The sequence below is a fragment of the Podarcis cretensis genome, assembly GCF_951804945.1.
Source record: "Podarcis cretensis genome assembly, chromosome: 17".
NCBI lineage: Eukaryota > Metazoa > Chordata > Lepidosauria > Squamata > Lacertidae > Podarcis > Podarcis cretensis.
In genome coordinates, this window is record NC_137187.1 from 40518277 (window position 1) to 40534501 (window position 16225).

A 16225-nucleotide genomic window follows, 5' to 3' on the forward strand; every position below is an offset into this window, starting at 1 on the left:
TTAAAGAGTTACTGTAAGTGAATCTCTATATATTGCCTGCACTCACTCTTTCACTTATTAAACATTTGTCAAAATCTAAATTCCGAAAGATTTGGTTTGATTTCTCAAGTGCTACCATATATGATATGGCAGATAGATCATAGTCTCGGTACATCCAATTGTGCGAGGGAACTGTACAATGGATTTAGCCTCAGTCGCCAAAGTTTAGTGTTATAAGAGCAGGTCACAGTGAATCTCAGGCTTGTGCACATTCCACCCCATCCTCACGTACAACCATGAAGACTGAAGAAGCTTTAGCTTCTGTTTTAGATTACCCACAGCTTGCTATGACATCAAATCCAAGAAAAATGCAGTTTTTACCGTGGTTAGAGCAGGGTGGTCTAACATGTGGCCCGCAATGTATTTTTGTGTGGCCCTCAGCAACATATATCACCCCCCCAGCCCTTGTGCTGTCTTCCCAAAGCCATTAAGCAAGGTGCTGGGATTGGGGAAGGAGGTTTGAGGGCTCTGGCCAGGTCCTAGTGTCCTTCAACCTCCTTCCCAAAGCCTAATTAGCACTTTGCCAGCTTTGGGAAGGAGTTGGGAGGGCTCTAGGATGCTGCCAGTGCCTCACTACTCCTTCCCAAAGCCGGCTTCCTCGCTTAGACAGCTTTGGGAGGAAAATGCATGGACTAGGTGTGTGGGTGTCAAATTTTGGCCCTGCTCCCCCTCACATGACAAGGCAGTGTGCATGTCAAAGTACTCTTGCGGTCCACTTGGTATCAAAAGTTGGACCGCCCTGGGTTAGAAGAAATAAGTTAACCTCAAACCATTGTTTACAAAGCTGGCTTGCTTTCACTTATAGTTAAGATTAATAACAATTTAGGGTTCAGGCATAATGCTGAACTGGGCTTAATCTAAAAGAGAAATGGAAGCTTCCAAAATCCCCTCATAGCTATGCCAGAGGACAACAACAGTAGGGGCTCACTGTGATTTGTGCTTGACCATGGTTTAGCATTACATGCAATAGTATATGACAAGTGGTTTTATTGTAAGACCAAGTACCTTACATTATACCCTTTATTTGCTGAAATAGTTTATATTCTCCTTCAAATATTTAATATTGCTGTGTTACCTTCTGTGTTACTCAACATATTTCTACATAGACACCAATTTAATACACATGTGAAAACAGTGCTCAGTATGTTTTAAATCCACTTGTCTGTACTTGTCTTCGTCACATATTTTAGCCCAGCAACTGAAAAATTACTTTGCATCTTAAATGATGTTCCAGTGGAAAGGTACAACCCTCATACTACAGTCTTCATACTACAATAAGAGAAATGGCTATATTAGCTACAAGAGACTGGACCAATATATTTGACTTAGAAACAAAGGGTGGGGATGGGGTGAGTTATAAGGAAGTGGGATGAGAAAAATAAACTGGTCACCTAATTCACACTTAGATGCAGGAAGACACAATTCCAGATACACTGTTGTTGTAAATTATATAAGCAGCTCTTCATGTAAAAGGCACATATACAGTTTCCCACAACTGCAGCTTCTAAATGAGCAACATAAGATTCTTGGTCATCTGCAATCACAGCCAGCTCTACTGGATCACACCAAGTATGAGGCATTTGTGGATGTGACTGAGGAATTGTAATTGTGAGTCCATGACTGAAGCCATATACTACCATCATTATGACAACACAACTAGATTTTACACAAATCATTAACAACTCCATGATTAAACCAATAGCCCAGTTTTCCACAAAAAATTGATTCTTTGCTAATTTATCTCATGACACAGTATTTAATATAAAGATAGATAGATAGATGATAGATAGATAGATAGATAGATAGATGATAGACAGATATATATATTAGTCATATTTCCATGTCGTAGGGCTGAGACAAAAGGAACTGACATAAATTTGGCATATTCATAACATTCATTCCAAGAATCTGAACAGAACTGTAACTTAACGTCAGATTACTTAGGCTTCTGGGCAATCAGGTTTTTTCCAATCCCAGATTTGATACTATGGAATTAAAGAGTAGTATTTGAAAGTTCTCTGCTATAGAAGTCTCCTCAATCTATAGCAGGCTATCAGTCAACCCAGGGAGCACACACATGACAGCGTATGTAGGGTCTGGAAAGCTCAACCTCAAAAATAGAAGACTGGTATAAGACACCCAAGATGACAGGATGACAACAGGACATTACTTAGGACTAACCCTATATGTGTGCAGGGGATATTGTTTTTGTTTATTACTTTGTTATGTATTTTGTATTTTAATATTCTGCCCTATGATCCTCAGATGTAGGGTGGTGTAAAAATGTAATGTAATGTAATTAATTAATTAATTAAACAATCCTCTTGCTATTTTTCCCTACTTCAAGTAAAGGGGCAAAATGGTTGAAGATCATCCTTCATCCTTCTCCTTATACCTTTTGTGTGCATATGACCTCTGAGTAGATTCAGCGTATTTAGGGAAGGGGGAAACACACTGCCTCTACTAACAGACATCCTGGGATCACCAGGAGGGTCCTGCAAGGAGTTATTCCTATAGATGATGGGTATGTAGTACAAGCAACTTCTGTGGAAAGTTTACAGGCACAAATCAGATGCAAGTGAAGGAGCACCCGCTTCAACAATTTGCCAGTACAATGTTCACTAGGAAGCAGAGTATCACCAAACAGAGCCAAAGGGTGTTCCCCCCCAAAAAAAATCCAAAGGGGGGCACCCTCTTAACAGTGCCACATAGGCCAAACATTTGCTTCACAGCAACATGTCAGATAATGTTTTCAATAGTAACATCCCAATTATAGAAAACTCTCTCCAGTTTAACTGGTGTTGATCCTGATGCATTTGCAGCACCAGTTAAAACACATTTATTTGCTCAAGTCTTTGGTGGACATGGGTACACTTGCCCTTGCAGAACCTGTTTGTTGCTGTTGTTTTAAGGTTACGTATATTGTTTTTATCTAAATTTGGTTTTATCATGTAATTATATTTTATATTCTACTACCGCTCTAGAATTATTCTAATGAAGAGTAGGCTAGAAATCCTCAAATAAACAACACATTTCCAACCAGATAAAGAGCACCAATATTATAAGTGCTTTTTAATAAACAAATACAAACATGAACCAAAGTAGCAACAGTTTGAGACATCACTTAATTGAGAATGGGTGGCACAAAGCAAACAAATAGAAAAGGAAACAAGGGACCTGCTAAGCAGCTGTTAAAGGTATAAGAACTGAAACTGAAACTCTTGGGGGGGAGAGAAAGAAGAGTACCCCCAGTGCCCCATACACCTCTAATTTCTACCAGAGGCATGCTCAACAGAAAATGAGTCACAAATATTTTGTATTTTATGCACCTTCCTATGACACTGCAAGCGTGCATATTATTAGTGTTCACAACACAGCAATTTCATTATCTTAATCTATCATGTCCCCCAGGGCACTGGTATTTTACTTTGGGAGTAGCTACAACCCTATGGGAGAGCAGAGATTTTCCCACATCAACACTAACATGCCTGTGTAAAACTGAGTTCTTTAGACAAGATAGACAAGGTCTCACACAACATTTAAATTAACATTTCACAAAAAGCCTACTCTCAAAATACCTCCCCCAAACTTACGACCTCTGCCTCACTTGTGAAAAGTGCCTGAAGTTTTTACCTTTTCAAGTTTCTCTCTGCAAAACTTGGCGAGAAACACAAAACTCCTGATATATCAAATGAATTATATGAACACACCCTACTAGAAGCCACACCTTTTGTTTCACACCAAAATCTTCACCATGCAGTAAACAAAGGCTCCAGGACATACATTTGTAGCACTGTACAGAGATTTATGCGAGATAAGGTGGGGCAGATCTTTTAACACAAGGAAGCAGCAAACATTCATAGCCAACTTATGTTTGGAATATATGCACAACATGAAGCAGATGCACTGCAGTGCTTATAAGGTTTTATGAGTAGAAGGATGGAAATGCCACCTAAAACCATAAGGGTGAAGGTGACAAACATGATTGTACCACTCCAATGTCTGACATAAGCAAACTCAGTTGTCTTGAGCTAGAAGAGGATGTAATTGGAGAAGCAACTATCAACCAAAACTACAATAGCACTGGGAACCTGGTTTACAAAGAGCAAGCAGTGATATTATGGACTGGGTAGGAAAAGTTGCAAATAAATAGTTTGACAACTAGGGTTTTTTAAAAAAAATTGTGGCCAATTTAAGCAAGAATAGGATAATACCTGCAAAGCCAATACATAACAGAAGCAGATAATAAGTGTTAAATAACTTATGTGAACAACACAATTTATTTCAAAAGTTATTCAGGATAAAATCATTAGTGATATTTTTTCCCTAGTGCCAAAGCACAAGCAGTGAAGGCAAAAAAAAAAAAAAAAGGATGAAGACCAGTTTTTATCCCTCTCCATATACCTACAGACCGCATATAGTTGTTTTGTGACTGAAATGTTGTGATCACACAAGACAGCTAACATGAGAGGACATCAAATAATTGGTAAAGAATTGGTAATCATGACATCTGAGGATTGACAACATCAAAGTACAAAGAAAATGACAGTTACCATAAATAGAGTGACACCTACTTTCCCCTTCCCGCTCAGAGGCAGAGGACAAGTGGCACAGGCCAGGCCACAAACATGAGCTAACAAGGGCCAAAATAGATGCCCATGTGTTTTTGAAATACGTGTTTGCCTGTCTGGCTATAAAGCATGAATGGAGGAATTTATTTTTAATACCAAAAAATGTGCAAGTGGAATGGGAACAAAATTCAAACCACGCACTGTCCCTACCTCGCTGGGCTTCATTGCTTTGACTTTTTCTCCCAAACAGCAAACTTGCTATATTGGGAATGGGCTAGGAAGGAAAAAATCTTTAAGATAAGTGGCAAGGAAAGGTAAAGCAGGGGAAGAGAGTTAATTCTCATCACCCAAATGCTTTTAGTATTAAAAGTTAACTCCCTCACCCAATTTTCAAAACGGACTGAAAAGTTTGTGTTTAATAAGCACATGCACAGTTGGTTCGACCCTCAACCAATGAACCGCTGCCTCTGCCTCCAATTACTTCCTCCTCTCTCTCTCTCTCTGGAAGGTGCAACAGTAAGGGCCAAGTCTGCTGGGCAGCCCAATGAAAAAGTTTATGTGAACAAGAAGATATCCACTTGCCCTTTCTTTCTGGACTACACAGCAGGGAGAACTGGAGCCAACAGGGCTGCCAAAAGTGTGTGCACAACCACATAAGGCAGAAGCAACCACCTCCCAATCATTCTGCTTGCTCACACTCTCTGTTTAAGCAGTATGGTGGGACGGCTGGATACTGCCAAGTCAGGCAGTATGAGCTGCTGCCGCTGACCAAACATGAACATGCTCACGCTGTCAGTGGTACTGGATCCAGCACTCAAAAGGACATCATAGATAGGGCAAGTTCTGCATCAGTTATCTTTCTACTGGTGGTGTAGCTGCAAGAAATCAGCCCAGGTAGCCCAACTGTGCAACCCAAACAAGAGGGAGAGCAAGCAAGTAAGCAGAGTTGGCAGTTGTGCTTGTAAAAAACACAATCGTTTCTGGTTGCTCATTCATTCTGGGAAGATGCATTGGGCCCAATTCTCCACACCTACCCTAAAGAGAGAGGAAATAAGTGGGTGGATCAGGGATCGGGAACCTGTGCTCCCCATGTTGCTGGACTACAATTCCTACCATCCCTGATCACTGGCCATACTGACTATGTCATGCCAAATACAATAACACTAATGGACCAAAGAAGCTTCTTACCCTGAGGTTGAGCCTCCCAGAGCAAAAGCAATGATGGTGATAGTCTGAAGGCAATCACTACTCTTGCAAGAAGCAGCTACCACCTCCTCTTGCTTGCATATTCTCTCTCTGAGGGCAGTGAAGACAGACAGCAGCCACTTCTGTACCACCCTGAGTAAGGGTGTAGGGGAGCAGCCACTGCCCTTACTCATCCACCAGCTCTGGGAAAGGAGACCAGGCAGACTGGGCAAGTCGTGGCTGTAAGGAAAGTTCATGTCTGCTTCCAGTTAGTTGTCAGCCATCTAGAAGACCCTACCAAGGTGCTTACTCTTTCTCTTTGAGTGGTGTGGCACAAAGGACAGGGCCCAGTAAGCCAACCCATAGCAAGCCATCAGCCACCAACCCTGTTTCCTTGCCCTGCCTCACTTTCTGTGTGATGCAGTGAGGAGGTTTGAACTTGCTAACCCCAATCCTCACCACCGCTTTGCCCAGTGGAAATGCACAGGTGAGTCAAGCGAGACACAGATACACACACGCACTGGGCACCATGGCACTTGGGATGGAGCCCAATCCTCCTTGCTGCACAACCCAGAAAAAGAAAGTGAAGAAAACGGGCAGAGGCACCAGCTTACGCTGAGGGAGGCCCACACCACCAAACCCCACACAGCCTACAGGGACACGCACCCTCTGCCCACTGCGCTGCCCACTCTCTGTCGGCAACGATGGGGTATAAGCAAGCGGAGTGAGAGATGGAGATAGAGGGCCTCAGAAGCAGGCTGCCAGGTGTCCCCATCACCTGAAGTCCCCGGGCGGGCTGGGCAACTTAGGACTGGGGCGGGCAAGGCACCTGCCAAAGCAAGAGGGCCACGGCAGGGATGCAGGATGAGGGGCCACGGCTGGCAGATGCCACCAGGGTCACCTCTGACCTCAAGCGCGCGCCCCACGCCAGTCCCTCCCCTCCCCTGCCCCCCTCCGGGGGCGCGCCCCGCGCCCTCCTCCTCGCCCCTCCCATTACTGGGCAGAGGGGATCGCTGTGACGCACTCGAGGCCCTGGGCGCGCAGAGGGAAAGGGGAGGAGGAGCGACTGCCAGCGGAGAGAAGCCAGCGGCCGCAGCCCCGCCGCGCCGCCCTCCCCGGCGCTGGCCATGGTCCCGCCCGAGCCCCCTGCGCAAGTGGTGCGATGGTCCAGCCCGGCTCTTCCCCACCCCCTCTCCCCGGCTCACTCACAGTCTCTCCTCATCTCCGCTCGGCGCCGCCGCCATTTTCTTCGCAGCGAAAAACCCGCGGGGGGGGGAGGGGGGAAACCGAGCCGGAGAGGAAACCCGGAGAGCCAGACCCCGCCCTCTTCGCTGCAATTGGATGCCGATTCCCATCACTCAGGGTACCTTCACGGAGCTATTGGCCGGTGCTCTTCTACACGGGCGAGGCTGCCCTGTTCCCGGCGGCCGTTAGAATTGGCGGGAAGTGCTGTCAGTAACAACGATAAAAAGTGGGTGGGGGACAGGTGCCCGCGCTGCCTCTGATTGGTTCGTGAATGTTGTCTGCCTAATGATAGGCCCGTTGGTTCATCATTCACTGACGAAGAGGGCGGTGCAGAGTTGCGGGTAAAAGACTTTTTGAAATGTAACGGATCTAACGGTTTTTTCCTTTCCCTGTTCTCGAAGTGCCTCAGCGGTCCCTCCCCTTTCTGTGTGGCTTCGTAGGATACTGGCCTTCTCAGGGCAAAGCACCTTCCAAATACTGATAATTGATGCCAAGTCCATGCCTGTTACTTGGTCTTGAATGTGCCCATCGAGTTATACCAAGGTCATGTTTCTGCAGCCATTACTCACCCCATGAGGACCACCATGCCCACTGGAATGTGGGTGCAGCCAGGCTGGCCCACCCATCAGGCCAGGTGAGGCAGTTGCCTCCCGACAGCAGAATCCACAGGAGCAGCGGATCCCGAAGTAGAGCTTTGTGGTTCACCTCAGGTGCAAATGTATCAATCTGGCCATGTGTGCAGCCTAGAACACCAAGGTCTTCTGGCACGGTTGTACTGATGCTCTCCCTCAGTTACTATATTGCCAGCTAAGGCCACCTTCCTCCATCCCTCCCCACTAATTCGGTCACTCATTTAAAGCCTTTCTATGGTTCCTGAAATGTACAGGTAGTCAAAGATAAGTGCCCAGCTATCATGTTGAAACAGCAGCACCAACACATTAAATCTTCCCTCAAAATATTGTACTCTTGTCTTCTAGTAAAATAGCAACACAATCTCAACGTATTTTCTACTCCTTACAACATGAATGCAAGCCAACTGCCATGCCTGATATGTTCCAAGCATCTGAAAGAAAATTATATCATGTAAGCAATTTTTGTTAACAACCAAAACAGTCAAAACAGCCGCTCAGGCCCAAGTACCTTGAGCACAGCATCTGCAATATCATGATTGCCAGGAACAGCTTCAACACAGATAAGTATATGGACCTTGCTATGTGCTGTGCTGCAGATGTAGCATGATTTTGCTCACAGATCTCAAGGGGGAAGTAACCATGTTACAATTATAGATGGAGAATGCAGAGAAAATCTATGCATGCCCTCTAACATTTCAAAGTTGAAAATAACAACCATGTGGTAGCTTAAGTTTTCCTTTGGTAAACAGATGAAATACAGGTATCCCTCTGGAAGCTGTTGCCAAAGATGAAAATAGGAGTGCATCTGTATTTATAAAACCCTTATTTTTGCATCAAGATTCAGAGGCTGTGCTTGTTGCTTCCTTATATACTAGTATATATTCACTGGTAAAAGTATTGAAACTACTCGTACAGTAAAATTTACTTATTTAATCCTTTGTAGTGATGAACAAATATATTTATAAAATTATGGTTTGAAATAAATGTATTTGTCTTTAAAAATTGATCTGTTTATTATGTGGCATCAAACTTCTGACTGCCGTGGTGAATTAGTAGTAATAGGACATACATTAAAAGTATTACAATCATTACAATGAAATGCACTTGTAAAGTTTAATTTAGACTGCAATCCTAAACTCACATAATTGGAAGTAATTCTCATTGAACCCAATCAGACTTACTTTTCAATAGACATGCATAGGGTTGCAGCTTCAAGCTCTTTGAATTATTGGCAGAGTTGCGGTAGCAGTGTAACTTAGACTTCATACATAACTGCTGTAGCTAAACTCCAACCAAGTATTTTGAGACCAACAACACAATTTACACTGAACTAAGTTGTAGGGCTATCTTAAAAAATGAGGGAAAGGCAGATCCCATAAAATGGACAACAGTCAGCCAGATGTTGACACCAACCAAAATTATACAACAGATTATTAAGCAATCGCTCTATGAGGATTGTTTACAAGAAGCCACATGGGTTTTCCAAGAATGTCATGTGAGACAAACCTTATCTACTTAATTTTAATTGACAACCTTCTAACTATAATTCTATGATTCAAAACAAAGAAATATCAAAACAGCACCACATAAGTTCATCCCACACAGGAAGAAGGGTAAAGGAAGAATGCGCATGCAAAAGTGAGAATGTGTGAAGGAAGGAATCCTTCAAAATCAAAACCTTATACATATTGTTGTTTGATCCAAAAATGTATTCACTATCTTATAAAGGGTTAGTCAGCACAAACAACCAAGAAACGCATTTATCCTTATGCCATAATACATTTGATATTACAGTATTTTATATGCCACAAATTTTTGTTCCTTTTGCAGGAAAAGGAGGGGAAAGAAAACTCAGTGGCAGGGATGGTGAAGGGCTTGCATAATGCTGCCAGCAGTAGGCAATCTGGCCAGGCTGATAGTAGCATCCCATGGTGGACAGCTCCTTGCCTGAGCCTCACTTCAGCGAAGCGTGCAGACATGACCAGGACTTGAAGAGGAAAAAAAGTATGGAAAACAAGAGTAAGCTCCCATCCCCGTGACTTGCCATGTGTATTAACTATAGTTGCATCTGCCCCTAGTGCCTTTCAGGCAGAAGTGGAATAAAAACAATAAAATAAGTTTTAATTGCTACCTTTGCAGCTTCTGCCAAGTAGTTAGAATGTGGCACCAGCTTCTATACAGCCATAAATCCCAGTACTTTTATGAGACAATTTGCCAGGGACTCACACACAAAAAATGGGAATGTCCCAGGTGAATCAAGACTGTGCTAACCTTTAAGTCTATATATAAAAGCAGTTCTACACACTCAGTCTCTTTTCTGTCCCCTTCAGTGAGACTAAAGGGTAAAGCTTTTCACATGCTTCAGAATCTAGTTGTAGCAGCCACTTAAACTCACATAGTGGTTCACAGTAGGGTTGCCACTTCTAGTTATCAGAGGGGTGTATATTATTATTTTTAAACCAGATGAATAACAAGCACCAGATTTGTTACTTCTGTTCCTAGTGTTTCCAACTCAGTACTTCAACAGTTTGCCACCAAGCCTGCCCACTCCTTACCTAATGGCCTTGCAACTAAGTGTTATCAACATTTCTTTTTTACAAGGCTTTTGAACCCTTAACAAAACAAGAGACAAAACAAAAATCCAGCAGGTGAGTTTCTCCCCTCAATGTACATACTTTCCAGAAAAAGCCTCCCCTGTTGAATTCTAGACTCTCATGCAGTTGTTAAAACATACAACAAGCTTTCCAGAAAAGCAGTTACAACCCATTTTCACTACAATACCAAAGTTGACCAATTCTCAAAAAATTTACTGCAGAGTCATGTGTGACCACAAACATGCTAGTGCCTCTGTTTTTCTCAACGTGACCTCACTAAGATTGGAGCCACATTCTCTCATCCACTTTTGCTGTATAAATGCTCCTGGGTCAGTCAGTGGACACAATATGTCAACTCGATCACACAATGGTTGTCTGTAATATGAGCATACACAAGTGCAGCAATGCTGCCTTGTCTCTACACAAATCAAAGGAATTGCCTTTCATATTTTAAGTTTTATTTTAATTTATATAATACCCTATTTCATAGACAAGGCCCAGTTTACAACATTTAAATGTTCTCTCTTATTTTTCTAAAACTCATCCTTCTCATACATAGAAATTTCAAAAGAAAAAATAATTTCCTATCAAATGTCTTCCAATCTATAGTCTTTCATAACATGTACTGAAGAAGATATAAATGTGTATAAAACAAATAATGCAGTCACTTCAGTCTAGTGGCTCCATACATGCATGTACTCTTTGGTGGTCATATCCTATATACAAATGGGAAAATCAGTTCTCAAATTGTTGATCTTTAGGCAATCAAAATAGCATCATGCACACACAAGAGTGAGGTATCAGGAGGCTTGGAAGAAAATCAAAGTTTGCAAAAGTGCAAACAAAAAATTGGGGGGGGCAAGTTTGGGGAGAAGCCTAAAGAGTTCAGTAAGACTGAGCATGCTTAGTGGCCACAGAATGCCAGCTCACGGGTGAGATGCATTTTTACTTTATTTATTTAACAAAAATATATATACCACTTGATTGTAAGAAAACCTCTAAACCATTTACAAAAATATAAAATAAAACATTAAAAATATCTATTCAAAACAGTTAAAACAGGTATTTAAAATAAGAAGAAGCTAATTACAATCAACAGTAGCTGAAAAGAAAAATGAATGAAACTTTTCACTTATTCTGTGTTTGGTTTTATTTATAAACTGATTGCCTTCCAGTTAAAAGCTATTCCTGCTAGGTGGTTCAAAGATCTGAATCTGTTCTGAAGGAGACTGAAACTTAACAGAGGGGAACCAGAAACTAAGCCAAGTTCTAATGCTCTTTTGATCAGCTAAGAAGTTGGGTGTAGTAGCTGGAATATAAGTGAGACTGGCAAATAGGAAACATCAATAGGCTGGAATCTGGACAAGTCAAGATGGAGAGTGTTATAAAGTTACTGAGCCCACAAGAAGTTGAGCTGCACTATCAACAGATTAGAATGATCTGAAATACTACAATCTAGATAAGGTTTAGAATATGCTTTTGTTATTTTCTCATCCTAATTGCTCTGATAGTTAACTAGTAAAGCTGTTATAAATTATTTCTCCCCTAAAAGTATTATTGCAACAACCTTTTGACTCTTGCTATTTAAAAGCTTTAGTAAAATACTAAAAAAAAGTAAGCAATATAAAGAGGTTAAATTGACATCAGCAGTGAGGACCACATAAATGAAGGGTCAACTAGGACTGCCACTGCCAGCCAGGATAAACAATGCCGAGTTAAATGGAACAATAGTCTGAGACTGTATAAGGCAACTTCCTATGCTAACAAAACTACATCAATGAGGAATATAAAATTTTATTATGTAGAAATAAAATAATAATGTATGTTATCCTTAAGATTAACTATTAACATTTTTGTGTTCCTTATATTGAATGTGTGAGAGAGGAAGGTGAAGAAACCATAAAGAGCTATAATTTTATGTTTATTCCATAAAAATAAAATAGTAAATATTAAAATTTCCAATGATAATATCTTTTAAGTATTTATGGGGTGCCTTTAATGGCTGAAACCCACTGTAGACACCTTTGAAAAAATATACTTAACATATTTAACAAAAACATCAGAACAAAAAAGTATTACACTAAAATAAGCACTAGCAGAAGAAGACATAATACTATTATTTTTAAAATCAACTCAGTAAATACTAAACTCCAGTACTAATTACAGGTAAGAAGTGAGTAGCCTATAAAATCTATGTAAGCAATATTCAGACATAATCACAAGATTTATACATGGAAGATTAGGAAAAAGGAGCTAACAGCATTTCAAAGGGAAAATGTAGATTGGGTTTTACAGTATTAGGCGGCAATCCTATACTCACCTGGGAGTACGTCTCATTAAACTCAGTGGGTCTTGCTTCAGAGTAGACATGCATAGGTTTCCACAGTCTGATAAGAGTAAACCAATATTGACCAGCATAATGTTTTGGTTTTGGAGTTTTTTCTTGTGTTCTTATAATCAGACAATTTATCCATTATGGCATAATCTCACAATTTTGTAATAATTGTGTTCTTCTTAGTATAGCTGATATCTTCCAAACTTCTGCGTAAAGAGATAGCTTGTACTCCTTACATAGAAGTGTAATTGAAAATGTTTGTTTTGGAGGTACTTGTCTTATTCTTTTTCTTTTTTTATGTATGTATGTGGTTCCCCCCCTTTTTTTGCATATTCAGTGTGTGTGTGTGTGTGTGAAATATTAAAATATGTTAAAAAAAATAAAAGAAGAAACAAACAAACTTCTGTGTAAAGGAATTTAACAGCCACTGTAATATAACTGGCAAATTGATACAGTAGCCTTTGCTTTCCCAGTATTAAAAGAATACAGTCATTTGATACAGTACCACTGATTGTCCCTTTTTAAAAAAAAAAAAAATTAGTAACTGTACACACTCCTTTTTTTAGTTTCTTTTCTCGGAAGATGCCCAAATAGAAGCCCAACATTGTTCTTTAACTCCCACAATTCAAAAAGAAGCTAGGGAATTTGGGCACAAGCTTTCGGGGGAGGTAGTGCTGCTATGTGTGTGATATTTTTCTTGTTAAGGGAGATGGCGCTGAAAAAAATTGAGAGCATATTGTTAATTCTATTAAAATCAATAGGATTATTTTTAATAAACAGGCCCCATTCAACATAGGCATACCATTTTAAGCATAGAAAGTTAAACAAATCTCAAAGGTTGGTTTTCATATCATGTTAATATCATAATTATGGTTTCAGTATTTTCTCACTATACACAGAATGTATTGGCAATTGCTATATCAGAAAAAATAACAAAGAGATTATGTGCATTGAATAACACAAATGTTGAAGACAATTTTGTTGAAATATGACATCCTATTATAAAATACTTTATTGATAACCCTGAAGAATGGCAACCACTGAAATCACAGACTGGACAGAAATAGACTGATCTGTCCTAGAGTGAGGAAGGGGGGTAAATTGGGATTTTCTTTTTCTTTTTCTTTTTTGTAACTATTGTTATACTGTATAATGGAAATTAATAAAACTTTATTTATTTATTTAAAAAGCATTTTCTTACCATACACTGGATATTGTGTCTGAGATAAATTTATTTGATCATAGGTTTGCATTCATTAATTCATTCAACTATCTATATGTGATCACCATAAGTATTAATTTTCCTGATCAGTAACATGTCTTAAATACATTGGCACTTTAATTTGGGCATTTTTTTAAAAAAATTGCAGCCTAAAATCTTATTATAAGATATAATCTTATCCACTTTCTTGAGTTATTTAGGCTACAGTCCTAATCCTACTTAATAGAAGCAGATATGGTTAGGATTGTTCTAGTAGTCATCACTCCAGCAGCAGAGAGAATAATAACTATCGTCACACACGAAACTTTCCATATTATATTTTATTTTTGTTGTGACATATTAAAATTGCTTTTTAAAAAGTTTTTCTTTATTTTCCATTTATTTGTTTTAAATATCATTTTTGTATACAGATACATGGGGCTTCCTACAATTCTGATATATTTTGAGTTTAAAAATAAGCAAAACCATCTATCTATCTTAACTTGTAATGTATATGTTTGGTTCTCTCTAAGACCCCCATTCTAAATTATATAGGGATGAAATTTGACTCAATTAACATTTAAAAGCAAACTTATCTAATCCACAAACTCTGAAACAATATGAAAACCAAACTCCAGCTATCTCTCAAAATTCAGACTTCTTCAAATTTGGCAGTGCAGTTATTCAGCCAAGGAGGGTTTACAAAAATGCATACACTGATGTAAAATGTCTGTAAAAGTGCATATATTGCTTAAAATAACATACCATTCTGAAGGAAATTGCTAAGCAAAAATTTGTATGTTAGGCAAAATTGCATGGAAATTTGCAATCACAGCGCTGATGAATTTTCAGGAAAACATTTTAAAAAAAATGCAAACTGATGTGGAAATGTGAAAAACTGAACTCACATTGGGGCAGCGGGGGGGGGAGAATCTGATAAACCATCCATTCATTTTATTTGTATGCCACTTTTCCACACAAAAAATGCTCAAAGCGGCTTACAACAAAGAAACAGGGATACATTTCAAACAAATACTACAAAAACAGTTTCATAATAGCATAGCAAATCAATAACATGGTAACAATATCATAACACAGCAAAACAATAACACAACAATTTCATTAACAGCAAAATAAATATATAACAACATACAAACATGCACATTTCAATACTATAAATATAGCAGCATTACTTAAACAACATGTGGCATTTAATAGCAAAAATAACAAAGGAGCTTCACAGTTATACCTTCGTCCCAGAAATCCGCCTCCCATGATGTTGCTCCTGCAGCAGCTTCTTCTAAGGCTTCCAAGAGTGAAGCATGATAGTACAGGTGTCCCCCACTTACGCGGGGGTTACTTTCTGCTATGTTTTGAATCGGTTTGTATGTACCAGTACAACCAAGCAGTATATCTCAACCTAAAAATATTTTACAACATGAAATAAAGGATGCTGACAGTGTACATATATATTTTTTTAAATAGTAACAACAATAAACTTGACTGTAGTAAATCAAAAACTAGGAAGTGGTTATACAACAGTATTCAATCACCAATTTATAGTGGCAGATTTTAAAGCTGTGGCCACTAAATTTTCTCAAATGCATTGCACTCATCAGTTTAGACTATTTGTATACAGTAATTCAGGAAGAAGATAAAAGATGAATTTTTTGGGGGGAGAGTCACACTATTTGGTTTCTTTACACAGATTCAAGCTTGTTTTTTATTATGTATTTTACCTAGCCTTCACCAGAGGTTTCCAGGGTGGGTTATAGCAAATAAAAATACAATTAAACAACAACAATTCTGAAACAGTCATAGCATAGAACATATTCTAGGGCCATGGTAGACAGGGGGTGGGGTGACCATAGGGCAGAGGAGTAAGAGGAGGCTTGAGCACCTGGCAGTTGCAGGTGCTGGGCACCTGGCTAAGGTGAGCCGTGAGTGCCCAGCAGACAAGTAGCAAGAGATGATGGCAGGGCATAGTGCAGAGGCACTGAGAGTTTTGCCTCAGGTTGCAAAATGGCCCAGCTCCGAGAATAAGTAATTTTTTATTGATTTTACTGTTTTATCTTTTGTAAACCACTTTGAGGTTTTTAAACAATATATTGTTATTGTTATTAATAATAATAATAATAATAATAATAATAATAATAATAATAATTTAATTTATATACCAGCCTATATAGATTTTATTAAATAATATAAATAAAAATAAGAGACTGAATGCTGGAGGGACACTCAGAGAATCAAGCTAGGAAGGTTGCCCTTCCAGCTGTTTAGGTTTGAAGACAAAGGGTTGTCTCCAGCTTTCCAGTCTAGAGGGAAACAGTTGTAACTTAAAGAGACCACATCCTATTTCTTAAACATTTACTGCTGTCGGGTTTGGGAGTCTCCTGTTGTCCCCAGCTGTGAATTGGTAC

At 39.6% G+C, this 16225-nt stretch overlaps 1 protein-coding gene and 1 long non-coding RNA gene across 5 annotated transcripts in view; one reads left to right on the top strand and one right to left on the bottom strand.

Moving 5' to 3' along the window:
- MECP2 (methyl-CpG binding protein 2) overlaps positions 1–7251 on the bottom strand; it is a gene marked incomplete at its 5' end in the record, with an annotated part of 93719 nt that extends 86468 nt beyond the window's left edge. For 2 of the 4 annotated variants that reach the window (XM_079958730.1, XM_079958729.1), the window contains one exon: positions 7005–7150. In XM_079958730.1, coding sequence (XP_079814856.1) covers positions 7005–7150 — 146 coding nt within the window. The other 2 variants (XM_079958731.1, XM_079958732.1) reach the window with 2 other exon arrangements.
- Positions 7141–9481, top strand: LOC307206038. The gene is made up of 3 exons (XR_013834223.1): positions 7141–7158; positions 7442–7674; positions 8018–9481. It is a non-coding gene; the product is annotated as an uncharacterized lncRNA (long non-coding RNA).
- Positions 9482–16225: the final 6744 nt, after the last annotated feature.